Below are 26882 nucleotides of genomic sequence, written 5' to 3' on the forward strand. Positions count from 1 at the left end.
CAAAGTGATTCAGCCATATATATCTGTATATATATATATATATTTTTAACTTGCCTTTATCATCATGTTCGAAGTGAGTTTCTTGTTGACAGCATATAATTGAGTCTTAAAAAAAATCTGTTTTGCCAATCTCTGTCTTTTAATTGTTCCATTTAGGCCATTTACATTTAACGGAATTATTGATATGTGAGGGCTTATATCTGCCATTTTATTTTTTGATTCTGTTTTTTCTTCTCGACTGTTTCTCTGTTTCTTTTTCCTTGCCTTCCTGTGGGTCACTTGAACATTTTTAAAAATTTTATTTTGATGTATCTGTATTTTTTTTAAGAAGGGTACAAGTGCTCCTTTTTAAAAAAAATTTATTTATTTTATTTATTTTTGGCTGCATTTGGGTCTTCATTGCAGCACGCGGGCTTTCTCTAGTTGCGGCGAGCAGGGGCTACTCTTCGTTGCGGTGTGCAGGCTTCTCATTGCTGTGGCTTCTCTTGCTGCGGAGCATGGGCTCTAGACGTGCAGGCTTCAGTAGTTGTGGCTTGTGGGCTGTAGACCGCGGGCTCAGTAGTTGTGGTGCATGGGTGGTTTAATTCCTCTGTGGCATGTGGTATCTTCCCAGACCAGGGCTCGAACCTGTGTCCCCTGCATTGGCAAGCAGATTCTTAACCACTGTGCCACCAGGGAAGCCCTGTGTCTGTGTTTTTTATTCTATTATTATTATTTTTAAACATCTTTATTGGAGTATAATTGCTTTACAATGGTGTGTTAGTTTCTGCTTTATAACAAAGTGAATCAACTATACATATACATATATCCCCATATCTCCTCTCTCTTGCGTCTCCTTCCTACCCTCCCTATCCCACCCCTCTAGATGGTCACAAATCACGAGTGTGTTTTTTAAAAGTAACGGCTCTATTGAGATATAATTCCATACCATATAATTTACCCATACAGTGTACAAGTCAGTAGTTTTTAGTCTATTCAGAGTTGTGTAACCATCACCACAATCAGTTTTAGAACATTTTCATCACTCTGAAAGAAACCGCCTGTCTTTCATCAGTCATTCTCATTTCCTCCATCCCTCCCTAACTTCACTACTCCTAGTTTTAGGCAATCACTGGTCTACTTTATGTCTCCATAAACTGTTCTGGACATTTCATATAAATCGAATCATAGAACATGTAGCCTTTTGTGTCTGGCTTTTTTCACTTAGCATCATATTTTTGAGGTTCACCCATGTTGTAGCATGACAGTACTTCATTCTTTTTCAGGGCTAAACAATATTTCATTATATGGATAGACCACATTTTGTTTATCCATTCTTCCATTGATGGACATTTGGGTTGTTTCCACTTTTTGGCTGTTATAAGTAATGGTGCTATGAGCATTCAGACACAAGTTTTTGCGTGAGTATATGTATTCACTTCTCCTGGGTAGATACCTAGGAGTGGAATTGCTGGGTCATGTAGTAACTCTGTGTTTAACCGTTTGAAGAGTTGGCAGACTGTTTTCCAAAAACGGCTACACCATTTTACAATCCCACCAGATCTTCACCTGCATTTTTAATGTGTTTTTTATTATAGCCATTCTAGTGAGTGTAAAATGCTGTTTCATTGTGGTGTGTTTTTTTTTGTTTGTTTGTTTGTTTGTTTGTTTGCGGTACACGGACCTCTCACTGTTGTGGCCTCTCCCGTTGTGGAGCACAGGCTCTGGACGCGCAGGCTCAGCGGCCACGGCTCACAGGCCCAGCCGCTCCACGGCATGTGGGATCTTCCCGGACCGGGGCACGAACCCGCGTCCCCTGCATTGGCAGGCGGACTCTCAACCACTGCGCCACCAGGGAAGCCCCATTGTGGTTTTAATTTGCATTTCCCTAATGGCTAATGACGTTCAGTATCTTTTCATTTGCATATTGGACGTTTATGTATTTTCTTTGGAGAAATGTCTCTTACCCATTTTAAAATTGGGTTATTTGTCTTACTGTTGAGTTGTCAGAGTTTTTTTAACATATTCTACATACAAGTCTCTGTTCAGAAATATGATTTACAGATATTCCTTCCCATTTTTTGTTTTTTCACTTTCTTTGTGGTATTCTTTGAGCCACGAAAGTGTTTAATTTCTGTGAATTCTAATTTATCTTTTTTTTTTCTTCTTGTGCTTTTGGTGTTTAAGAATCTACTGCCTAGTCCAAGGTCACAAAGATTTAGTGTTTTACAGTTTTAGCTCTTAACATTAAGGTCTTTGATTCACCTTAAGTTCTGTGTATGGTGTGAGGTAAGGGTCCAACTTCATTCTTTAACATTTGAATATCCAGTTGTCCCAGCACCATATATTGAAACACAGTTTTTCCCCCACTGGATGGTCTTGGCACCCTTGTTGGCCGTAGACACATGGATTTAATTCTAGACTCTCAATTCTGTTCCATTGATCTATATGTCTATCCTCATACCAATACCACACTCTCTTAACTACTGTAGCTTTGTAGTAAGTTTTGAAATTGGGAGGTACTAGTGTTCTAACTTTGTTCTTCCTTTTCAGTATTGTTTTGGCTATTCTGGGTCTCTTGCATTTCCATATGAATTTTAGAACTGGCTTGTCAATTTCTACAAAGATGTCAGCGGGGATTTTGATTAGGTTTGCATTTGCTCTGTAGATCAATTTGGGGAGTATTCCCATCTTAGCAATATTAGATCTAATCCATGAGCATGATGCCTTTCTATTTATTTAGATCTGTAGTTTCTTTCAACAAAGTTTTGTAGTTTTCAAAATATAAGTTTTACACTGCTTTTGTTAAATTTATTCTTAGGTATTGTATGCTTTTTGTTGTCATTATAAATGGAATTTCTTACTGAATTTCATTTTCAGATTGTTCATTGTAGGTGTATAGAAATACCTTTGATTTTTGTCTGTTGATCTTATATCCTGCAACCTTGCTGAACTTGTTTCTTAGTTCTAATAGTCTTTTGGTTGATTCCTTAGAACTTTCTTTGTGCAAGATCATGTCATCTGTGAATAGAGATAGTTTTTCTTTTTCTTTTCCAACTATATATCTTTTATTTTATTGTCTTGCCTAATTTCCCTCACTCAAATGTAGAACTTGTACAGTGTTGACCTCCTTGCCTTATCCTTGAGGTTAGTGGGACAGCATGCAGTCTTTCACCAGGGGCTATGATGTTACTGGTGGGTTTTCCACACATGTCCTTTATCAGATTGAGGACGTTCCCCCCATTCCTAGCTGGTTGAGTATTTTTTAGGTGCTGAGTGTTTTTATGTGTTATTTATGTGCTGTGCGTTTTTAGATGACAGATGTTAGAATCGTCTGACAGAGGGTTTGTCTTGTTTTGTTTGTTTTTGTATTGTTGTTGTTTTGTGTTGTTTATCTGACAGAGGTTTTAAAGCAACACTGCAGTATTCCAGTATTACATAGTCACAATTAACTTTGATATCAGCTTGTCAGAATTGTTCGATATAGTTGACTTTATAATTTTATAGTTTCCATGATCTTGAGCATCACGTAAAAGAGATGCTAGCTACTCTGGTTGAAACAGTATATGGAGTTTAGGAAATTCAGATTAACTCCTTTCCTCATGAGAAAACACATCTAGATCTCGAAAATAAAATATGCGCTGGATTTACAAATCAGGGAAAAGACATTGTGTTGTCTTTTTAACCCATTATCAAAGCAGCCTGATTTGCCCAGGATTCCCCTTGATTGCAGGAATTTGGGGTATTACATGGAAGTGCTTTTTGGTCTAGTGGTTTCTCTGAAAAGGGTCCCCTCCCCTTTACATGCTAGCTCATTTAAAATATTAGAAGTTACGTTTATGTTCCGGGAATTCTGAAAATATTAGCTTATAAAACTGCTCATCTATTAGCCCGCGAGGATGCAGCTCTTAAGAATCTGTAATTCATGGATACTCTTCAGAGGGAGGAAAAAATTCCACCCTCAACGTGAAGGTAGGGCTTCCCTCGAGTCTAGACACAGGGAACCCTCCGCTTCAGCCATGGGTCAGAAATAGACATGGAAAATGTCTCTTCTCCCTGTCTCTGAGAGATGTTTTCTTTTGCAGGGGACATGAGCTACTTCCTTGATTGACAGATAGACAAATAGGTGACCGGTGGGGACAGACAGGACCCCATCATCCTCCCTACGGAGTCTCCCCACTCGCTGCCGCCCCCTTGGGGTGCTCTGGACAGCATGGCTGAGACCAGCCTAGTGGTCCCTGTAACTACCCATCCCTGGTCCTCACTGCAGAAAAGGGACGTGGCCCAAACCACACGTTAGTATACAGGTGGACTGACAGACTTTGCCACCAACCAGCCTGGACTGCTGCTGCAGGCGAGTCCGCCCGGGTACCCATCAGGTATAGCTGTTTAAAGGTTGGAAACAGGACCCTCGTACAGGTATAGAGAGAATGCACGTCAGGGCTGTGTCTACGTTGACGCGCGGGAGCCGGCAGGGTGGGCCCCCCGGGGAGGGGCAGGGATGTCCTGGACCTGCCGGGCCCGACCCTCAACTGGCTGATGTCCTGCAGGGCAGAACCCATAGCCTGTGGGGGCGTCTCTTCTGTGGAGAGAAACCTTTGCGTCTTTCCTGGACAAAAAAACGAATGAGCGTGCACGTCACTGGACAGAGGCTGGCGGAGCACAAGCGCAAGAGTGGTCCTTGTCCCCGGATAATCCCCTGGGCAGCCCCTGTGACGGCGAAGCGTCGAGCAGTCGATATGTTGCTTAATTTCCAAGTTTCTAATAAGCTGTGAACCGTCGCCCACCCACCTGGAACTGATGTTTGCGCGTCCCGTGAGCTTGCCCCCCGGCCGGCTGCCCGCCCGTCACGGGGCAGGTAGAGCCTCTCCATCCGGCCTTTGCCGACCTGGTGGCGTCGGGGCCGGGGGCCGGGGTGGTCCTGCTGGAGCAGGTGCTGCAGGCGCTCTGCCCTTCTTTCCGCCGCCAGCCTCTCCCGCAGGCTGGGCTCCCAGGCGGCGCCTCCGCGGCCAGGTCCGCGTGAGGATCAGCCTCGTGCTGTGTAGAGCGGGGGAAGCGTCTGAGGGAGGCGAGTTCCCAGCACTCGGCGGTGTCGGTCGCAGGGCCCTCGCTGTGGCCCCAGGGGCTGGGGGGGACCCGGGACCCTCTTCAGCGTGCCTGGCGTGTCGGGAGCACCGCCCACCCCGCCGGGCCGCAGGAGGCCGCCCGGCGTCTGGCGGGATGTGAGTGTGTGGCTGCGGCTTCCCGCGCCTCCAGGGCGGTCAGGGGAGCAGGCCCGGGGCAGAGCTGACCCACCTGGCATTGCCTCCTCTGCCCGAGCCCCCGAGGGGAGGGTCTGTTCCATCCTAGAATGGGGTGGGGCCGGTGGGCCTTATCCCCACCCAGTGACAGCTCGGGATGAACCGTGTGACCTCCGGCCAAGGGATCAGGGACCCCTCTCTCTCTCTCTCTCTCTCTCACACACACACACACGCATCTCCCCATCCTGGGCTCCCCTTCCACCTGTGCACCACCCCCGACACCCACAGTTTCTCAGGGCGCCCGGTGTGTCTGGGGCTGGTGGGCTTCAGGATGCAGAGGGGGAGGTTCTGGTGAAGGGGCGGCTGGATAGCGGATACCTGGATACCTGGCAGGTGGAACGAGCAGGGGAGGGCTGGGGAGGACATGCCCGGGGCTCCTGAGGGTCTGCAGGGGCCTGGTGCCCACCCAGACGCGTCTTTGATGCTTTTTACCCAGGGGCGATCTGGCTGTTTGTCCTCTGTCCTGATCACATCTTTGAGGCCTTGGCGAGCCTGCGAGCCTACAGGACGGCCCTCGACCTTGGAGGCCAGGAGGCCTGGGCCTGACCCTGGGGGACCGCATGTGAGGCCTTTCAACTTCTCACCTCAGCCAACCAGCTTGTCTTGGGGGGCCTGGCCCTTCCCGGGGTGCCCACGGAGCCCCCCCCCGTTCCCGGGCAAACCCAGTTGGCTGGTCCCCTCCCTGGGCCTTGGTTTCTGGAGATCTGGGTCTCCATAGCCCCCACCTCCTGGCTTGTCTTGGGAACCACGTGAAACTTGGGGGCGGGGGAGGGGGGCGGAAGCGAGAGAGCTGTGGCCGAGGCCAGGTGCTGGGAGGGAGGCCCCCGGTCCCCCGGTCCCCGCCTGGCGCCCCCCAGCCTGCCCCACAGAGGAGCTGCCTCCACGGGATGGGGAGAGGGGGGTCCTGCCCACAGCCTGGACCCACCTCTAGGAAAGAACGCGCCACCCAACGTGCTGTCAGTAGCTGCCGGAGATCTGCATTCCCCGGCTGCAAAGTCGGGTGTTTGTATTTATGGTCTTTATCTTTCATATCGATAACTGCCTCTCGTGGCCCTGCCGTCGGCCTCAGCCTGCGCGCTGGACTTTCCTCCTCGCCCAGGACGTGTCCACGTCGCAGGGGTGCTTCGGGGCGATCTGGTTTTGTGGTTGAGATTCTCACGCTGCAGCACGAGGACAATTATGTGTAGCTTTTATTTGGCCCCCAGGATTCTTACTGCATTATCCGTATTTCCTTTAATTTGTGGGATTTCTAGTAAATGGGCTTAAAAATAGGTCTGGGCGTGATGCCAGGCAGATGCGGGCAGCAGGCATCTCTGCGTCTCTCTCTAAAGGCAGAGTGGGGTAACCCCCGTGTCACTCGGGCCTGTGTCTCCTGCGGGTCCCTCTGGGGGCCCCGCCTCTGCACCCCAGGACAGGCAGAGGTGCACCAGCCCAGGGGCCCCGACTCCAGGCTGCACTTGGGGGGGCCGGGACCAGGGCTGGGCAGGGTGTCTGCTGAGCGCTAGTGCTTGGGGCTGCCCGGGAACGTGGGGGCCAGGGGTGCTGGGGTCTGTCTGAAGGAACGGAGACAGACGTGTGCTCTGATGCAGGCCGGGTCACCTGTTGTTGGCTCTGCACCTCCTGGGCTCCCTGGGCAGCAGCTTTGCCCCCAGATGCCCCCACTGCCCCAGCTGCACCTCAGCTCCCAGGGACCCTGAGATCTGGTGTCAGTGCCGCTAACCAGGGCCCCGGATGCCCCTCTGGTGCCCGCCCGTGAGGGTTGGTGCTGTGTCGGGCTCTGAGTTGCCCGGAGCCTTCAGTTCTGTAGCCCCTACGCTGTGTCTCCCCGCAGACGGGGGCGCTGGGCCCCGAGGGCAGAGCGGAGGCCCACGCGGGCCTCTCCTGCCCGTGCAGGGCTGGAGCCCCTCGGGGGTCAGGGGCCCACTGTCGCGTCCAGCCCTGTCCCCACGCCCTTCAGCGGCTTGGTGCTCTGGCTGCGCCTCCTGCTTGCCAAATGCCATCCCCAGAGTGGGGTGCTGCCTGGGGCTGGGGCCACATCTGCTCTGATTCTCCTCTGCTGTGGACTCAGGTCCCTCTGGAGAGCCGGTTAAATGTGGATGCAGGGGAGCCCAGGAACTGGGCCCCTGGGTGGAATGGGTGGCTGGGTGTCCCCCAGTGCGGAGGGTAAGGGGGCACGCTGGCGGGAGCCCCTCGGGAGAAGGTGGGACAGGCTGGCCGGCCCCAGGGGAGGAGCGGCGGGGTCCCTGAGGTGCCACGGGCATATCCCCTGCCCCACACTTGTCTCTTTCTTTAGGGCCGCGGGGGTGAGGCTGGCTGCGGAGTGGCCTGGGACACCGCCGCCCAGCTGCAGGCCGGGGGTGGGGGGTGGGGGGCCCTGGGCCAGCGCCCACCAGCAGCCACCTTGGCGGGAGCGTGGAGGTGGGACCTGGTGCGCCGTGACCCCGTCTCAGCCTGTTTGCCCCCCCTCACCCCAGCAGCTGATTTAGTATTTCTGTGTCGGTCTGATTTACATTAGATTTTTCAGCATAATTAGAAATGCAGGGGAGCTTTGTGTCTTACCTCGACTATTTATGGCATGATATGCAGATGAGGAGAGCTATGAATATTAAAGATGGGAGTGTGTGCAGAGGCGCTGTCGTTAATGAGTTGGGTGACCGGCCGGGCCTGGCACGCACCCTGTCCACCTGCCGCCCGGGACCTGGCCGCCTTCAGGACCCCCGTCAGCGCTCAGAGGGGACAGCAAGGTGCTGTAAGGCCGAGGGGGGCGAGTCTGGCTCCAGGGGCCCAGCTGCCCAGCTCGGGCAGCCCCTGCTCTCAGTGCCGGCCCCCGAGTGCCCCCAGCCTGGGTGCAGGGGGCAAACCCAGCTTCAGCCTACGAGGGAGGAGTAGGGTGCCGTCTGCAGGCATGGATCTGGCTTTTTAAGTTACTAAACGATGCCCGAGGGGGACGCTCTTCAAGCTTACGGTATTTAAGTTACAAATACGGGTGAGAGAGATTGTCGGCTCTGTTCAAAACACTGCTTAATTCTTCCCAAGCCTTCTGGAACCATTTGATGGCTAGTCCATGGACTTGGTGGGTGCAGGGTGGGCCGGTGGGCTCATAGGGGCCACTGCCGTCCCTCTGGGCCGGCCGCTGCTGTTTCTTTAGGCTCACGCCCTGTTTGTTTGGCTCCCGACCCCCTCTCCGCACGAAACATCTGAGCGGAGGGTCAGAGGCTGGCGTGTTGGTGGCAGGCAGTCAGGCCTGGTGGGCGGTGGCATGTCGGAAGGAGCCCCAGCTGCATTGTCCCCCCGCACATGGGATGAGCTGGGCCACCCAGACCCCTAGGCTGGACCCTCTTCAGAGCCCACCGCATGGGCCACGTGCTGTGTGACGCCAGGCCTGCTGTCCCATCTGGGAGGACGTCCACCCAGCCCCCGCCCAGCACCTGTGGTCCTGCAGCCAGTGGGGCTGATGGGGCCTGGCTGTGGGTGCCGCACCCAGTGCCCTGGGCCCTCGGGGGGCTGGGGGTGCTGTCTGGAGGGCTGGCAGGGCACTTAGGTGTGTGCTCCGTCTGAGGACCAGCCCTGCATCTGTGGCTCTCTTCTTGGGGCGGCAGGGGACGGACTGATAAGCACATTTTTGAATTTGCAGATTCTGGCAGGCTGCCCTTCTCTGGTTGGAAAAAAAAAAAAAACAAAAAAACCCGCTTCTAGGCAAACATTTGTTAGTGCAGTTAAAACCGGCTCTTATGCCTGATGCCGGTCCAGGCTGTGGTCTGGGTGCAGGCTGCCCCAGGCTGCCCTTCTCTGGTTGGAAAAAAAAAAAAACAAAAAAACCCGCTTCTAGGCAAACATTTGTTAGTGCAGTTAAAACCGGCTCTTATGCCTGATGCCGGTCCAGGCTGTGGTCTGGGTGCAGGCTGCCCAGGTGCCTGGCTGAACACAGGGGCCTCTTGCTGGGGCTCAGTGAACCAGTGGGGGGGTGTGTGGGGTGTGTGGGGTGGGGGGGGTGGGGGGGTGGGGGGGTGGGGGTGGGCACAGTCCGGACCCGAGTGGCCCTGAGGTTTCCCAAGGCCTGTGCGCCCCCTGCCCTGAGCACAGCGGACTCCAGGACAGCCAGGCGCGGAGGCTGAGGAGGAATTCTCACCTCTGCAGCAGAGTCCTGGAGGCCCGGGGCAAGTCCAGGCCTCAGCGTCCCTCAGTCCAGCCGGGTCAGTCCCCACCCTCCTGATGACCTCGGTTGCCCGGGATCATGGGTGTTGAAAGCAGTCAGCTGGCGAGGGTGGTGACTGGGTGCAGCCCAGGCCAGAGGCCTGGGCAGGAAGCTCATCCTCTGGGTACCTCAGCCTCCTCTTCTGCACCCACCTGGAGGGGGTGGGGCTGGGAGGCGAGCACACAAGTCAGGACCGTGGGGAGGGGCTCCGAGCAGCTGAGACCCTACCCTGGAGCCCTGGTTCCCTGCCCGGGGCCTTCCATTAGCAGCCTGGCCCCCTGACAGCCCAGCCCTGCTTTGTGGTGTATTAAAAGTTTAATGCAAACCTGAGGCTCAAGCAGGCCGGTGCCTCGCCCAGCTTTCAGGGGGCCTGGCACACCTGAGCCGGGCAGCCTTGCTTCAGACAGCCACCCGGACCTCCGAAGGGTCAAGCCCCAGGCCGCCTCCCCCTTGCCGCTCGGAGGAGCAGAGCTCACAGCCAAGCCAGAGCATCAATGGGGGACTGCAGGTGGGGGTGCCAGAGAGCCTGGTAACCGGAGCCTGCGCTGTAATTGTAATCGGAAAGCAAGGCCGTCGCTCTGATGGCTGCTGTCCAGAGTGACACCCCGCCTCGCCCACGCTCTCTTGACAGCCTCCGCGGGGCAGCCTGGGCGGTATTCCTGACGCCCCGACGCGCCCACGTGTGTTCATGCTGACTCAGTAACCCGCCCACCTCCCTGCAGGACACGGCCCTGGGGGATGCGGCCGCTGGGGCCTGGCCCCAACTCCGGAGTGCCCTGCCTTTTAGGAGGTGGCCTTGCTGCCAGGCCGGCTTCTCCCGAGGTCCTGAGACGGCAGGGCTTGGCGGCCGGGCAGTGGGGCTGCCACGGGGATGGGCCCCCGGCTGGGGGCTAGGTGCTGGGGGTGAGAGGGGCTCCTTTTTCTGCGGCCAGAATGTTCACACCTGCCCCCTTTTTCTGCTGCCAGAATGTTCACACCTGCCCCCTTCTTCCCCCCGCGGTGGCTGTGTTTAATGGCCGTGCGTTTGCCGAGGTCCAGTCCGCTTATTAGATTGGTAAAATTAAATCCTGCAAAGTAATTTAATTTAATTTAATTTGTCTCGCTGGTGGTGCTCTGCAGAAATTAAACGCTGCGTTCCCGCGCGGCGCCATGCCTCTGCCGAAGCAGGCCCTTTAGGGTCTGCGGTGGGTGGGGGAGGCTGGACTCTGATGCCCCCTGGCCTCTGTGTGCACGCGTGTCGGCAGCTCTTGGGGCTCATGGCCCCACCTCCTTCTCTCGGCCACCTGTGGGTGCGTGGCCCTCCGGGGGCTGGGAGGCATTCTGGTGGACAACCCATAATCCCAGCCGTTCCCAAGGGAGGGTCCACAGAGAAGAGACCCCCCCCCGCCACTTGTTCCTGGGGAGGTCTAGAGGCTGTGTGGCAAGGGCCTCCCCTGAGGCTGGCACAGCTGCAGGGGCTGGACTCCGGCTTTGTTATGTCCCAAAGTGGGTTCCGTTCTGAAGGGCATTATGAGGGGGGAGGGTTCCGTGGTGCAGTGGCTTTGAGGACGGCCAGGATGAACAAAGATAGGACCTCGGATGTTCCTCCCGGCTCTTCAGGACCTTCCGTGAGTGGACGGCACGGGAGTCTTGCTGTGGAGGGAAACAGAAGAGGTGGTGCTGCTTGGGTAGCAGGGGGTGGGGAGACAGAGGCACTGAAGGGGAAGGAGGTCGTGTAGGGCTGGGCAGGGGAGGCCAGCTCAGGCCCCTGGCCCCTCTCCTCTCCGGCCACTGCCCATGGATCGGCCCTCGGCACGTCCTGCTTTCACAGTCCTGGGTGTGTAAGCCAAGCCTTTATTTTATTCTTTTCTCCTAAAGTTCAGCTTTGTTCTCGCTCCGGCCGAGGCTTCTAAGAAAGCAACCTGAAACCAGCTCGTGCTGGGCTGTCCTGGGCTGGGCCGTGGGGCGGCGGCCTCACCCGCACAGGTGGCTTGAGGACACGGCGACAACAGGGCTGGTTGTCCCCATCCCCGGGGCCACACGGCCCCGTCACCTTCCAGGGGAGGATGGTCCCCTCTCTGGGTGACCGGTCTGGCCGCAGCCCGGGGGGGCAGGCCCGTGAAGCACGGACGGGGCCTAGGCGGGCGCCGGTCTCTAGCCGAGCGCTTTCCTAATGGCATCGTCTGCCTCGACATCGTGGTCACCATCGAAGGGTGAACGTGACCCCCCTCCCAGGAGGGCATCCCAGACGTGGAGTCCTCTGCTGGAGGCCGTAGGACCTGCATTTGAGGTGGCTGGCGCCGGGCCTGGCATGTGGGGTGGTACCCAGCGGAACCCAGGAGCCGCTCTTGGAAGGGTCGGCTCTGCACACCTCGCTTTTCCCTGCTCTCAGTTCAGAACCTGGCTGCTCCCTGCCCAGCCCTGGGCAGTTGGGACCCTCTGGGGGCCCGTGCACGCTGCACCTTTGCAGCTTCCGCCCACCCCAGCCAGGCTTGGTCACCCCGTCCCCTCTCACGGCACGAGAGCCCCCCTCTGGCTCAGGAGGCCCCACCTCACTCTCCGGGAGGCTCCCGGTGGTGGGTGAAGGGGCCCCGTGGCGGCCCTCCCCACTGTGCTGTGTGTCCCTGGGCCGCACAGCCCCTCTCTTGCGGCCCTGCCTGGCTGTGCCCAGCATCGGGTGAAACGCCCATCAGGCATCGGACAGACTTTCCCAGCCTCAGCAAGCTCCCGCGTGGCACCTGGGGGACTTGCCTGCGGAGCTGGCAGTGAAGCAGGGGCCTGATGGTGGCAGCTCTCCTCCACCCAGGGAGGGCCTGGGTGCAGCACAGCGGAGGGGAGAGCTCGTGTAGGGCAGTGGAAGGCTGGGTGTCCTGCACCCAGGCCAGGGTTGGCCCCTGCCCTTCCCTACCCGTCACGGGTCCCACTGTCCTCGGGCCTCTGAGTGTCCCTCTGGCTCCCTCCCAGTGTCCCTCCACACTGGCTCCATGTGTGCCCAGTCTGCCCCCCTCTGTGGCTGGGCAGGTACATGGGGCTGTGCCCGCCCCCGCCCCCGAGGCCCCAGTCCCTCCTCTTGGGGCTAGTGGGCTTCTCCTGGGCCCCAGGAAAGGGGGACCACCAGGATGACACAGCCCAGTCTGGGGGGCCTGGCAAGGCTACCCAGTGCGGGTGAGGGGAGGTGTGCAGACCCGGGCGTCCATGTGGACCCGAGAGCGTGGTGCGTAAGGGCCCTCGGTCCGTCACCTGGTGGCCGAGGCCAAGCCAGGATGTGAAACCTGGCTGGTGCTGAGATGGTGGCCGCCCCACATAGGCCTCGAGCGGGAGGAAGCCCGGCCAAGCCCCGCTCTCTCTCCCCACACAGCCCCCGGGTCCCCAGAGCACCGAGCGGGGACCATTTCTGTTAACACTCCACGTGCGGGCCTGTGTCGCCATCACCCCTCGAGGTGTCAGCAGCCCCATGCAGGAGGCACCAAACCGCCTCTGCTGGCCGCAGCTCGCTGGGCGGCTTCCCTACACCTGGACTTCCTCCCTCTCTCCATTCAGCAGCTTTTTATCTGGTCTCGGAAGCTGAGCCCACGGTGTGTGAATGGGGAGGCGCCAGATGGCTCTTTCTTTCTCTCCGGATGCCTCGGAAGGGACGGTGGGAGGGGTGCTGCCTGTAGCGCCCCCCCTCCCCGCCTTGCCCCAGCATCACCTGATGGTGGCGATGCTGGGTGCTGCAGGAGACAGACGCTCCTTGGCCATCTCCACTCTCAACCCTGCCCCTTCTTGCGGGCTGCCACAGTTGGTGGCGAGCAGGGAAACTGAGGCTGGGCAGGCCAGTGGTTTGCCCCGGGGCCCACGCTGTCCAGCAGGTGGGGGCTTGAGCCTAGAACAAGGTGCCATCCTCTGCAGCAAAACAGGCAGTGGGCACAGCACGGCCGCCCCCGCCCAGGAAAGGCTCAGTGGACGGCGGACACTGTGGACCCCGCACTGCTGGCCCGGCCACACGGGTAACCTGGGGGCAGTGCGTGTGCCGCCACCTCTCCGGGGCAGGTCCATCAGGGACTAGGGCGGGTCCTTCGGGGGCGCCTGGTTGCTGGCCGCCACGGGCCTGGTCCCCGGTTGTAATCACCAAGTTGTAGTTCTTTAAGAGAGCTGCCCCGGCTGGGGAGTTGGGGGACAGGGTGATTACCTGGGGTTTTGGGACCGGACTAGGGGGGCCTGCTGCTCTGGGACCCCAAGAAGGGGGGAAGGCGGGCGCCGGGGGAAGGGGGGCCGGGTCTCTTCCTCCCTGGCCCCTTGCTCTCACCTCTTTCTGCCTCATTTTCTCATCTCCCTTCTTTTCCTCCCCTGCTCACCCAGCTTCTGCCCTGTCTGCGCCGACCCCCTGGCCTCCCTGCCCCCTCGCCGGCCCCCATCCGGCACCCCCCCCCGCCCCCCCACCGCCTGCACTGCAGGAGTTATAGGCCGCTCTGCCAGCCCTGCAGACTGTTTGGCATAGTTTAAATGCTTTGACACTCGGGCTGTACTGGATGGCAGGGTGGCAGTTTACTAGGTAATTCATATGCAAAACTGCGCTATAAATTTCCAGGCTGTCTCAGTTGCCGTGGCACCGCGAGGCGTCTCTCCACGTACAGTACAGTATTTCTGCCATCTTTGTTTGCATTGCAGTGTGAGTCATCAAAAGTCTGTCTTGTACCAACACCCGGAGCCGTGCATTCCTCTGGCACCAACACTCCACTGTTTTTAAAGCCGGGGCTGGGAGCTGGCATTTACTTCGGCTCCCAAATCAAAGGCGGCTATTCATTCCCGAGAGCTGCCTGAATGTCCGTCTGCATCCGGCCTCTTCATTTAGATGCTGTGCGCTGCCCCGGAGAGCCGGGCTGGGTGCAGCTGAGCCGCGGCCCAGCCCAGCCGAGACTCTCTGTCCCCCCCCTCCTCCCCCTCCCCCTCCTCCTCCTCCTCCTCCTCCCCCCCCCCCGCAGCTCCTCTCGCCCTCCCCACCCCAAGGGCTCCCGCTCCGTTTGCTGCATTCCCGGGGCAGCTGGCGGCTGCGGGCGGCCGCCACCCCAAGGGCTCCCGCTCCGTTTGCTGCATTCCCGGAGCAGCTGGCGGCTGCGGGCGGCCGGCGTGCGGGCGAGCCTGCCCCTGCCAGGCTGCGCGGGCAGTGCCGGGGCCACGGCGGCAGCGGCCAAAGGTAGGTCTCCCCTGCCGCCGGTGCCACCGGCCAGGCCGGCAACTTCTCCGCAGCGGGGGCACTGCGGGCCCTCCCCGCGAGCGGCCGCCCACCTGCTCAACTCCTGTCGGCGGCCGGGCCGGCGCTCCGCCCTCCTTCCGCGGCCGCCCGGCGCCTCTGTGGCCGCCCGCACTTTCCTCCCGCGGGACCGAGCGGCCCTTTGTACGGGCGCCGGCTGCGCGGAGTTGGGCCGGCGCCTCCTCCGGCCCGTCCGTCCCGGCCCCGCTTCTCTTGAGTCGGACACCGGATCCGCAGCCCGGGAGCCCCGTCCCCAGACCCCGCGGGCCGGCAGCCTCCCGGCAGCGGCCGGTCCCTTGCTCGGCCCTCCCCTGTCTCCCCACGACCCCTTTAGTCACCTGGGCTGGGAGCGAGCCGGCAGGGATCGGCCGGCGTCGGGAGTGGGGGGCCGGGAGGGCGCGCAGGTGGGGCTGCGACGGGCTCCCAGCTCCTGGGCTGGCAGCCGGGGCCCCGAGGCAGCTCGGGCTGGGGGAGCGGGCGCGGCTCGGAGCCCCTCTGGCCCGAGGTCTCCTTTGCCTGGAGGGCGAGCAGAGGTGGCGGAGAGGCTGAGTTCTCCCAGCTTCAGCTCACTTCCCTAGGCAACCACTCCTGCCCGCCTCTCCCGAGGGCCGAAGGGGCGGCTGAGAAGCCGGCGGGGCAGAATGCCCCCCCTGGCGGGCCCTCTGCACGGCTGCTCTAGGGAAAAGGGGAAAAGCAAACCGAAAGCAAAGCCTCCGAGAAACCGCCCGCCACACACACCGCGGTGCCCTGCCCCTCGCTCTGGGTGCGGGCCCCTCCCAGGGGACAGGCGGCGAGGGGCTCCCTTGCTGCTAACTTTTTCCTGGGAGAAGAGTTGTGCGGATGCGGGCCTGCCGCCCTCGCCCCTCCAGTGCTGTGGGTGGACCGCCCAGTCCCGTCCTCCCGTCTGTCCGCCGCCTGCAGGCCTGTTCTCGTCTTCTGCCAGGACGGGGTGTCTCCCGGCCCCGAGGGCTTACGCGCTCTGCTGGGTGGCCTCTGGGAGCGTCCCAGGGTGGCATGGGGGGCCCCCCCACCCCACGGCCCCACCGCCACCCCCACCCCAGCTGGAAACCCAGCTGGGGCTTCTAGCATCCTGGGCGGCACCGAGGGCCCTGCCAGGGTCCCACCGTCGGCCGGGTCTGCGGCGAGACCTGGTCTGCTCGTTGCGGCTGGAGGGTCTTGGGGGGGGCCCGGGCGCTGGGGCAGAGCGGGGTGGTGCGGGGCTCGGCCCTGCCGGTGGGCCGCTGGACTTCCAGGAGCCCGACCCTGACCGTGGCGCCCCGCGCCCTCTCTCCCGCAGATGTGCCCCGCTCGGCCGCTCCCGCACTGAGAGTCTGAGGCCCACCCGCCGCCCCCGCCCGCCATGTCGCAGACGCTGCACATCGAGATCCCCAACTTCGGGAACACCGTGCTCGGCTGCCTCAACGAGCAGCGTCTGCTGGGCCTCTACTGCGATGTGTCCATTGTGGTCAAGGGCCAGGCCTTCAAGGCCCATCGGGCCGTCCTGGCCGCCAGCAGCCTCTACTTCCGCGACCTGTTCAGCGGCAACAGCAAGAGCGCCTTTGAGCTGCCGGGCACGGTGCCGCCCGCCTGCTTCCAGCAGATCCTGTCCTTCTGCTACACGGGCAGGCTGACCATGGCGGCCAGCGAGCAGCTCGTGGTCATGTACACGGCCGGCTTCCTGCAGATCCAGCACATCGTGGAGCGCGGCACGGACCTCATGTTCAAGGTGAGCTCACCCCACTGCGACTCGCAGACCGCTATGATCGAGGACGCCAGCTCCGAGCCCCAGAGCCCCTGCAACCAGCTGCAGCCGGTCACCGCCGCGCCCCCCTACGTCGTGTCCCCCTCCGTGCCCATCCCGCTGCTAACCCGCGTCAAGCACGAAGCCGTGGAGCTGCCGCTGGCCGCGGGCCCAGGCCTGGCCCCCAAGCGCCCGCTGGAGTCGGGCGCCCGGGACGGCGCGACAGTGGCGACGGGCCCCGCGGTGGCGGCAGGCACGGCCCCTCTCAGGCTGCCCCGGGTCTCCTACTACGGGGTGCCCAGCCTGGCCACCCTCATCCCCAGCATCCAGCAGGCGCAGTACTCCCAGGGGGAGCGGACCAGCCCGGGGGCCAGCAGCCTGCCCACCACCGACAGCCCCACCTCCTACCACAATGAGGAGGACGAGGAGGACGACGAGGCCTACGACACCATGGTGGAGGAGCAGTACGGCCAGATGTACATCAAGGCCACGGGCAGCTATGCAGGTAACGCGTGGCGCGGGCCTGTCCCCACGCCACCGCTGCGGCCGCCTGCCTGCGGGCACGGGCGGACCTCCCGCCCGGCACCTCCTGCGTGGGCACCCAGGCTAACCTGGCCTTACCCCGTGGCACTCACAGCCTGGCAGGAAGACGGGCACGTCCGGGAGCCAGGGCGCCCCGGGGGCACAGTTCGGGGTGGCCCCTGTGCTGCAGCTGAACAGGGTCAGTCCCCAGCCCAGGCTGGGCGAGCTGGCGGGAGCTGACAGCCGAGGCAGGAGCAGGTCCACCTTGCAGGGCCTCAGCTAAGGGGTTTAAACTCATCCTGGGTGAGATGAGAGGCCCGGGAGAGTTCAGCCGTAGCGTGGCGTGTGGGACAGGGCCCTGGCTTTCACCGGACTGATGAAGAGACTGAGGGCCTCAGTGGACCAGGGACCTGCCTGAGGGTTCACAGGGCAGTGTGGGACCCAGACTGGTCACTCACCTGCTTGAGGCCTCAGTGTCCCTGTCGCTGAGGTGCCTGCCCCAGCAGGCCCATCTTCGCTACCTTTGACCTCAGCCCTTTCCCCACCCGTGTGCTTTTGCCTTCCCTCTGACTCAGGGAGGCCAGAGAGTCCCTTGGGCCCCTCCCAGTCACGGCCGTCTCCCTGGGGCCAGCACCACGTCTGCCACGTGGTGGCAGGCCAGAGAGTGCCTCTTGTACTGACCGTGTGCCCCCTCAACTTATTCTGGGGGGACTCCCGCATTTGGGATCTATAAACCCGACACGCACTGATTTGCGACGCCTGGTGTTGCCTGTAAACTGCATCACAGTCGCCAGAGACGGTTCAGGATTTGCTGCGTGAAGGGTCCCGTAGTTAAGGCCCCAGGTCAGGTGTCCCCTTGCCTTCTGTGTTCCCCGAAAACTGGCTGTGCGCCTGGGCCCGCTGCCTGTCCTGATTTGCATGCGGGGCCCGTGTCCAGGGACTGGCCCGGGTGCACGCTGCCAGTGGGAAGTGGCATCCCAGAGCTGGGGCCCCACAGGGCAGTTTGGAGACCCTCTCCGCCCCTGAGACCCGCCGCGTCCTCGCGCCCTGATGGGGCTGACGCTGCCCCTCCTCTCCCTCCGCCTCCTGCTCCTCCACCTCCAGGCGGGCACCGGTCCATCCGTCCTGGGGGGCGGGAGCAGAGGGGGCCTGGGGCACTGCTCGGGCCGTTGCGACAGCCGGTCCCCGTGTGGCGCTGGGCGGCTGGGTTTCAGTCTCTGGTCTGGCCAACGTGGGCCCTTCTCAGGGTCCTTCTCAGAGCTGCGGGGGAGGCACTGCCCCGGGCAGCTCCCCCCAGGGGTCCCGGGCCTTGGTTTTCCCAGGGCTCATGACTTTATTTGAATGCGTTTTGTCATATTTGTATGAATCGCGCAGGATACTAGCACACAGACCACCTCCGTCTGGACTGGGTTTTTTCCTCTTGGTGGTAGGGGGTAGGGCTTGGTGTTCCTGACACCAAGAAACCCGCAAGCTCTGGGGTGGGTTAGGCCAGGACCCCGGGAACCACCCGTGTGCAGTTTCCTCTGCCTGACCCCGCCATCTCCCTGACAGCCCCCAGGGGGTAGAAAGATCCGTTGGCACCCAGACCGGGCCAGAGGGGGCTGGGGTGGCTCCCAAGCCCCTTCCCCAGGAAAACAGGCTACACGGGCTCAGGGCAAACCCTGCAGCCCCTGAGGACCGCGGCCCCACCCCCACCCCCACCCCCCCAATGCCAGCAGCTGGACAGGGCTCAACGGAGGGGTCAGGACAGAATCTGCTGAGGGCCCAGGGGCGGGGCTGCCCACCGGTGGTCCCTGGTGGTGCAGTGCTGAACCAGGAGAGGACCCTAGTTCAGGTGTCACCCCAGGGTCCTCCCTGTATGGCCCCCTTCCCGCCAGTGTGGCCTCGGGCCTTGGTGTGTCCAAGACAGAAACAGCACAGGTGTTAGGATTGCTGGGTGTGGGTGCAGGCGGTAGCCCGTCTCGGGGCACCTGCCCCTCTGGCTGCACGAGCCTGGACCTCTCCTCACCTGGACGGTTGTGGCCCACCTGCGCCCTTGGATTTTCCAAGGAGCCAAGGGAGGTGGCCGCGGGCAGCCCGGGGTGCGGCTTGGGAGGCCGAGCCGCCCCACGGCCTTGACTGTGACTGGGCTTTCTCACCAGTCCCTCCCGCGCTGAGACCAGCTGCTGGGTCCCACTGGGGCCGGGCACGGGTCAGCCAAGGCCTGTGAGCCCCTCACCCCACATCCCTGGGAGCGTTGGAGGTGGGACGGGGTGGAGGGAAGCCGCGAGCCTGGGGGCGGTGGCCTGGGAGCCTGTCTCCGACAGGACTCGGGAGGCTCCGGTCTGGGTTTTCTCCTCCCTGAGCCCGTAAGTGGGGCAGGGAGGGGGGGTGTGATTTCTTGGTTAAAATCTAGGTTATCGGCAGTGACGTCGCTGGCATCACTGGGCACCGGGCGCGCTGGGAAGAGGGTTGGGGGGAGGGTCCGTGGGGGCCGGGCAGGCAGAGGGGGCCCCGTCCCCAAAGGCTGGCTGCTCCTTGGGCGCTGGTTTCCCGTACCCCAGGCTCCCTGTGTGCTGGCCTGGTCTGGCCAGGGGGCATCCTCACACCCCCCCACGGACAGCCGAGTAGCCAGGTGCCCCGTGCCGGGGCCTGGACAAGGATTGGGCAGGTCTCTCGAGCTGGTGGAATCCGGAACGTTCTAAGGTGAACTGGCGCATAAGGGTTCTCAGGAGTCCCTTCTCCTTTCGGTTTCCCCGCCTGCCAAGGGAGGGGGTGGCCCGAGTGACCTTCAGGGGTCTTCTCTCCAGCACGCCCTGTGCAGGAAAGCGAAGGACGCGGAGCCCCGCACTGGAGACCCCGTCCCCACCCTCCTCCCCGGGAAGAGCTGTTAGCAGCTCCCGCGTGATGGGCTTCCTGTGGAAATGGAGGAATCGAATATTACAGACGAGTGGATGGGCTCTTGATTCCTCCCCCAGCAGCCCCCGCGTGGTCTCCCGTTTCCGTCCTGGGTGTTCCTCCGCTGTGTCCCAGTCCTGGGTCATCGTCCGCTAGTGGAGACGCCGGGGTCGATCTATCCACTTCCCTGTTGGAGGGTATTGGGTGGCTTCTAACCGGTTAGGTTAGGAGAGGTGCCGCCGGGAAGGCCCTGACCGTGACGGGGCCGGGCAGGCTCGCCCCACATCGCAGTGGGCGTGGAGGGGGAGGTTCCCACGCCAGCCCGGGCCCCCTCCCCGTTCTCTGCGGTTCTGACCGCCTTCTGGCCTCCAGGCCCGCCGCCCTCACCGGGCGGGCGTCCGGTCCCGCCGGTGGATGTGCTCCTGACCCACAGGCCCGCCTAGGTGTTTACGCACCAGCCCCGAACTTCCACCTTCACCCTCCGCCCCGTCAAGGCAGCGCGGGCCTGGGGGGGTTGGTGTGGGTTCCGGGGGTGGGCGGGGCGCAGAGGGCACCCCGCCGTGAGGGGTCCGCTCCCATGGTCTCTACTTGTTCACGCTCTTTGGGCACATCTGTACCCACAGGCTGCGAGCAGTGGTGGCCGGGATGGGCGTAGTCCCCGCCCTTGCCTGCTGTGGACACAGAGAGACATCAGACTGGACCCTGACGCGGTGTTTCATCGTGGCGGGGGGCCGCCGTCGGGGCAGGCTGCCCCTCGGCCCGGGAGTGAGGCTGAGGGGGGCGACGTGTCGGATGAGCCGACAGAGGGCGTGGAGGGGGAGGTTCCCACGCCAGCCCGGGCCCCCTCCCCGTTCTCTGCGGTTCTGACCGCCTTCTGGCCTCCAGGCCCGCCGCCCTCACCGGGCGGGCGTCCGGTCCTGCCGGTGGATGTGCTCCTGACCCACAGGCCCGCCTAGGTGTTTACGCACCAGCCCCGAACTTCCACCTTCACCCTTTCCCAGGAGGGGACCGCCGCGGGGCGCCCTGCTGGTGGCCAGTGAGCTGGTGGCCCTGTGGCCCTGCTCTCCCCCTCCGGCGCTGCCCACTGTCCCCACGCCTGGACGCGGGACGGACCCTGGTGGTGCGCGGGAGGGTCCTGGCACGCGGCAGCACGTCTGTTCCCGGGTTCCGCCGCTCCGAGCAGAGGCCTCAGATGGCTCCTGCACGTGGGAGGATAGAGCCCTGCCCCTGGCCAGGCCTTCCCAGCATGGCCTGTGAGGTCAGCGTGGCTGCTGTCCCATCTTACGGGGGGCGGGCCGAGCCTGCAGCGTTCCCCCTCCGCTCGGCAGGGCGTCCCTCCAGCAGCGCCTCTGGGAAGCCTGGTTGGCGGCTGCGCCCACCCACAGCTCAGAGCTCACGGGCTGTCGCTTGGGGGCCCCACAGAGAGGGAGCAGTCAGGGCGGGTTCTGCAAGCCCCACTGCCCGCCACCCACACTGCCTCCTGCCCTGGGCCCGGAGCGTCCGCACCGTTAGAGCCCAGCACAACCCCTGGCCTGGCTGCAGCGGTGTCCAGGTTGGGGAGGCCTGCCCAGGCCCGGGGGCTTCCCGCTCTTTTAAGGCAGCATCCTGGCAGCTCAGGCCAGGCGAAGGAGGTGCCAGCGCCAGTGTGTCTGTCCCACTGTATACCCCGGAGGCTGCCCTGAGGGCTGGCCGGGCACCCCAGGCACCATCTGGGGCTCATCCCTGAGGGCCTCCAGGGGCGGCCCCCCTCTCTCCCTGGCCTCAGCTTCCATTGCAGTGTCACGTTTAACCCCCACACCCCCAAACACCCTGAGATTTCTTCTTAAACCAGTTTTTTTGAGGTGTAACTTACATACCTCGGTGACGCGGGTATGGAATTACCCATTTGAGATCTGGGTGTCGTGCCATTAGCACAGTCAGATGGAGAACACGTGTCTGTCACCCTGGGGGCCCTTGCGCCCCTCTGCTGGCATCCCCTCCCCCACCCCCAGCCGCGGGCAGCCTCGGATCTGCTTTCTGTCCTCTGGATACTTCTGTCCGTCACGTAAACAGAGTCAGGCTGTCTGCACTCTGGTCTGGCTGTCTCGTCAGCAGAATGAGTTTGAGACTTGCCTGTGCTGGGTGGGCAGTCCCGCCTTTTTCTCCCCCTCTTCTTTGTTTATTAAAGCGTTTACACACAATAAAATGTGCCAGTTTCAAGTGTACAGGTGATGAGTTTGGCCACTGTAATCAGTCAAGTACCACGGTCAAGATACACAACAATTGACTTCCCTCAGATGTTTCCCCGCGTCCTCCCCACCCCATCCCACCACCGCAGCCCCCGTTGCTTTCCATCACTATCATTTTTCCTTAAGTGGGATCACACAGAACGGAGTCTTTTATTTTTGACTTTTTTTATTTACTGTATCTTGAGATCGATTCATCCCTGTGGTTCTGAGTGTGGGTCCTTGGTCCTTGTGGTTGATGGTATTCTCCCATGCCGTGGACATGGCACCAGTGGCAGTTGTGTGTGGCCGTTATCATCGTGCTGCTGTGCACATCCACGTACACATGGGACTGCTTTTTTGTTCATCTACTGAAATTATTATATGGGTTTTCTCCTTAATTTTACTGATGTGGTGTATTGCATCAGTTAATTTTTACATGTTGAACCACCCTTGAACTCCTGGGATAAGTCCCACTTGGTCATTATGTTTTATTGTTTTCTATATTGCTGGATTCAATTTGCTAATGTTTTCTTAAGGAATTTTGCATCTACGTTCATGAAGGTTAATTACCTGTAGTTTGCCTGTAGTATCTTTGTCTGGTTTTGTAGGAGGATATGCTAACCTTATGTCTCTTCTCCTTAATTTTCTGAAAGAGTTTGTATAAGTTTGATGTTATTTCTTTCTTAAGCATTTGATAGAATTCATTCACCAGTGAAGCCACTTGGGCCTGAAGTTTTGTTGTTGTTTTTGTTCCTTATGGGAAGGTTTTCAATTATACATTCTGTAAGTTTAGATGTAGAACTGTTCAGATTTCTCTCACATCTTGCTCGAGCCATGGTAATTTGTGTTTCAAGGAGTTTATCCATTTCTGATCTATGCAGGTATTAATATAGCTGTGCCAGCTCTCTTATGTTTACTATTTACCTGGTGTTGGCTGTTTTCATCCTTTTACTGTTAACCTACCTATGTCTTAAAGCTCAATTCTTATAGGTAGCACATGATTGAGATCTGCTTTTTTATCCAGTCTGACCATCTTTTATTGGGAATCTTTCGACCATTTACGTTTAGTGTAATTTTCAAGGGGGTTAGGTTCAGGTCTGTCATCTCACTATTAGTTTTTTACTAGTCATGTTTTCTTTTTTTCCTCTTTTCCACCACTTTCTGATTGAATTTTTCCAGAGTTTCTCTTTAGCTCTGCTGTTGACCTAGTGGTTAGACATCCCCCCCACACCCTCGCCATGCTTCGGTCGTCTGGAGCTGACTCATGAATCTTTGATTTATCCCGTCAACCTTCTCAGGTATATCACCCCCTCCTGTGGAACTCAGACTTTCGAAACAGTGTGTTTTCATTTCCCCGCTCCAGTCCTTAGTGAAATTGTTGTCATGTATTTTACTTCTTCATAGGCTATAAGCCTCATGATGATGTTATTGTTTTTACTTGAAACGGACAGTTGTCTTTTTTCCACTTTTAGTCACTTTTAAAATTTAAATAGAGTAGAATTTACTCTTTGGGGCAAATTGTTCTCTGAGTTTAAACAAATGTATATAGTCATGTCATCACCTCCATAATCAAGATACAGAGCAGTCACCTCCCACATTTTATCATCCCCCTGCAGCCCCTTTGTAGTCTTTTCTTCCTCTCTTCCAACTCCCACGACCACTGGTCTGTTTTCTGTCTCATCAGTGGAATCACACAGTGTGTGGCCTTTTGATTCAATGCATTTGAGGTTCATTTGTGTTGTGTGAGTTCGTGGTTCTTTTTTTTTTTTTTTTTTGACTGCTGAATAATATTCCCACGATGAGTTTATCTAGTTGCCGGTCGAAGCAACTTTGGTTTATTTCTAGTTTTTAGTGGTAATGGATTGAGCTGCTGCAAACGTGGCATCTAGGTTTTTGTGCACACTTGAATTGCCAGTTCTGTTTGGTAAATTGGCCTAGCAATGAGATAGTGGGTCATATGGTAAGTGCATATTTAACTTTATAAGAAATTGCCCAAATTCTTGTCTAAAATAGTTCTGTCACTTTATATCACCACCAGCAAAGCAGGAGAGTTCCTGTCATTCCATGATCTTGTCAGCACTTGGTTTTGTCTTTTTTTTAAAAGCCATTCTCATGGTCTATAGTGGTGTCACACTGCAGTGTTAATTTGTATTTCTCTAATGCCTAATGATGTGGAACACCCTTTGTGTATTTATTTGCCATCTGTATACCTGCTCTGGTCAAGTGCCTCTTCGAGTCTTTTGCCCTCTTTTTATTGAGTGGTTTGGATATTGAGTATTGTTGATATGGTGTATTCCTTATACATTCGAGGTGTGAAAGTCCCGTGTTGGATACATGACTCGTAAACATTTTCTACTAGACTGTAGTTTGTCTTTTCTCTCTCTTACTAGTGTCTTTCATAGACATTTTAACATTTTGATGTTAATTTTTTAAATTTTTAGATTTTATTTTTGGCTGCGTCGGGTCTTAGTTGTGGCACACGGGCTCTTCTTTGCAGCAAGCGGGCTTCTCTCTAGTTGCGGTGTGCGGGCTCAGTAGCTGTGGTCCACGGGCTTTGTTGCCCCACGGCATGTGGGATCTTAGTTCCCTGACCAGGGATCGAACCCACGTCCCCTGCATTGGAAGGCGGACTCTTAACCACTGGACCGCCAGGGAAGTCCCCTGATGAAGTTTAAATGGTCAGTAATTTCTCTTACAGATGATGCTTTTGGTGTTGTATTTGATTCTTTACCTAACAAGATTATAAGAATTTTTTCCCCTATGTTTTCTTCTAGATGTTTTATGGCTTTGGGTTTTACATTTAGTCTGTGGCCCATTTTGAGTTAATTTTCGTATAAGGAGTGAGACATGGATCGAGGTTCTGATTTTTTTTCCATGTGGATGTCTAATTTTTTTTAAGAAATTTAAAATATGAAAAAAAGCCTATTATGTTTACCCACATATTTACCTTGTCCAGTTCTTTATACTTCGTATAGATTAGAGTTTCTATCTGGTGTTATTTTCCTTCTGCTTGGAGAATTTCCTTCAACCTAGTGATGGACTAGTAGTGAATTCTGAAAAATTACAAAGAGGTCTTTATATCACCTTTAAAAAAAATCTGCCTTATTGAAGTATAATTTATGTATAATAAAATTAGTCAGTTTTCATGGTACAGTTGTCACCTTCATTCTTGAAGGGTATTTTTGCTGGATGTAGAATTCTAGGCTGACTGTTACTTTCTGCCTTCAGTAGACGTTCTCTTGTCTTCTGAAATGCATTTTTTATCCTCAGGAAATCATAGTCATTCTTCTCTGAGTTTCTCTGTATGAGTTGTGTCTTTTCTTTTCGGGCAGCTTTTATTTCTGTTTACATTTTGTTGAGCTTTTTGGACGTGTGCGTTTATGCCATTATTCCTTCAAATATCTTGTGCCCCTCCCCCCACAACTCCAATTAAACATGTTTTTGTCCCTGAGGTCCCGAGGCTCTGTTTATTTGTTTTTAGCCTTTTTTTCTGTTTAGGCTTTAGATGGAGTAGTTTCCATTGCTGTTTCTTCATGGTCGCTGATCTTTTCTGCAGTTCCGTTTCGTTCTTATTCGTATGTTCCATTTCTGCCCTCATTGAGTTCCTGCTTTTCCATTTTTTTTAAAGTTCTGATTGTATTTTATAGCTGGTTTTAAAGCCTTTGCCTGCTAATGCTGTCCACTTTGTTATTTCTTGGTCTGTTTCTACCTACTGATTTTTCTCCTCCTTAGGATCACCTTTTTGTGGTTCTTCACGTATCTTGTTAATTTTGTAACAGGTGCTGGACATCGTGGATGTTGAGCACTAGCAGCCTTATCCTGAGTCTCTCATTGTGGAGTTAAGTGGAATTTCCATAATGAGTAATGATTTTGAGTGCTGTTTCATACTCTTGGCAGCTTGTCTGTCTTCCTTTGTGAAGTGCCCATTTAAATCTTTCCCACACTTTTGTAGAGTGAGTTGTCTGTCCTTTTCTCACAACTTTTCGTGAGCTTCTGTGTACTCTGAATAGACCTCTTCTGTCAGACAAGTGTCGTAAATATCTTCTCCCACTCTGCAACTTGTCATCTTCTTAATATAATTTTGATGTAGTAAGTTGGTTAACTTTTTTCCCTTTATCAATAGCTATTCTTATATCTTGTTTAAAGAAATCTTCCTTTACCTCCAGATCAGTGTAATGTTCTTCTGTGTACCTTAAAGTTGTCTTTTTGATTTGAAATCATTTTAAATTTACAGAAACGTTTCAAGATAAGCACAGAGAACTCCTGTATACCTTTCCCTCAGACTCACTAGCTGGTAAGAATTTGCCACATTTTGCTTTGTCATTCTTTTTCTCTTTTTATGTATGGGTTTTTGTTTTTTTTCCTCTGAACCATTTGAAGGCAAGTTGCAGATATTATGCTCTTTTACCCCACGATACTGAGCATTGCTTACAAACGGGACATTCTCTTGCATAAACACGGTACAGTGTTCAAAACTCAGGAAATTCAGGGGTTTTTTTTGTTTGTTTGCTTTTTTATTTTGGCTGTGCTGGGTCTTTAGCTGCGGCACAAGGGATCCTCGTTGCGGTATGCGTGCAGGATCTAGCTCCCTGACCAGGGAACGCGGAGTCTTACCCACTGGACCACCAGGGAAGTCCCCAGGAAATTTAGTTTTGACCCAGCACTACTGTATAATCAACGATGCTTAAATTTCTGCAGTTGTCTCAATATTGTCCTTTGTGGTCATGTTGGGTTTTTCTGATCCAGTATTCGGTTCAGAATCACATATTGCATTTCTGGTTATTCTCTTTAGTCCTTTTATTCTGGAATAGAGTCTCAGCTTTTATCCTTCATGAGACTTTCCTTTTGA

The 26882-nt window shown here is 57.1% G+C and overlaps 1 protein-coding gene across 4 annotated transcripts in view; it reads left to right on the forward strand.

The window, feature by feature from the left end:
• The window catches only part of NACC2 (NACC family member 2), a 76103-nt gene that overhangs the window by 25139 nt on the left and 24082 nt on the right, over positions 1–26882 (forward strand). For 2 of the 4 annotated variants that reach the window (XM_028497336.2, XM_024126455.3), the window contains exon 2: positions 15984–16932. In XM_028497336.2, coding sequence (XP_028353137.1) covers positions 16047–16932 — 886 coding nt within the window. In that variant the 5' untranslated portion in view covers positions 15984–16046. Of the gene's footprint in view, positions 1–14565; positions 14630–15983; positions 16933–26882 lie in introns of those variants that run through there. The other 2 variants (XM_024126456.3, XM_028497337.2) reach the window with 2 other exon arrangements.

This window comes from Physeter macrocephalus, chromosome 13 (assembly GCF_002837175.3).
Source record: "Physeter macrocephalus isolate SW-GA chromosome 13, ASM283717v5, whole genome shotgun sequence".
Lineage (NCBI taxonomy): Eukaryota > Metazoa > Chordata > Mammalia > Artiodactyla > Physeteridae > Physeter > Physeter macrocephalus.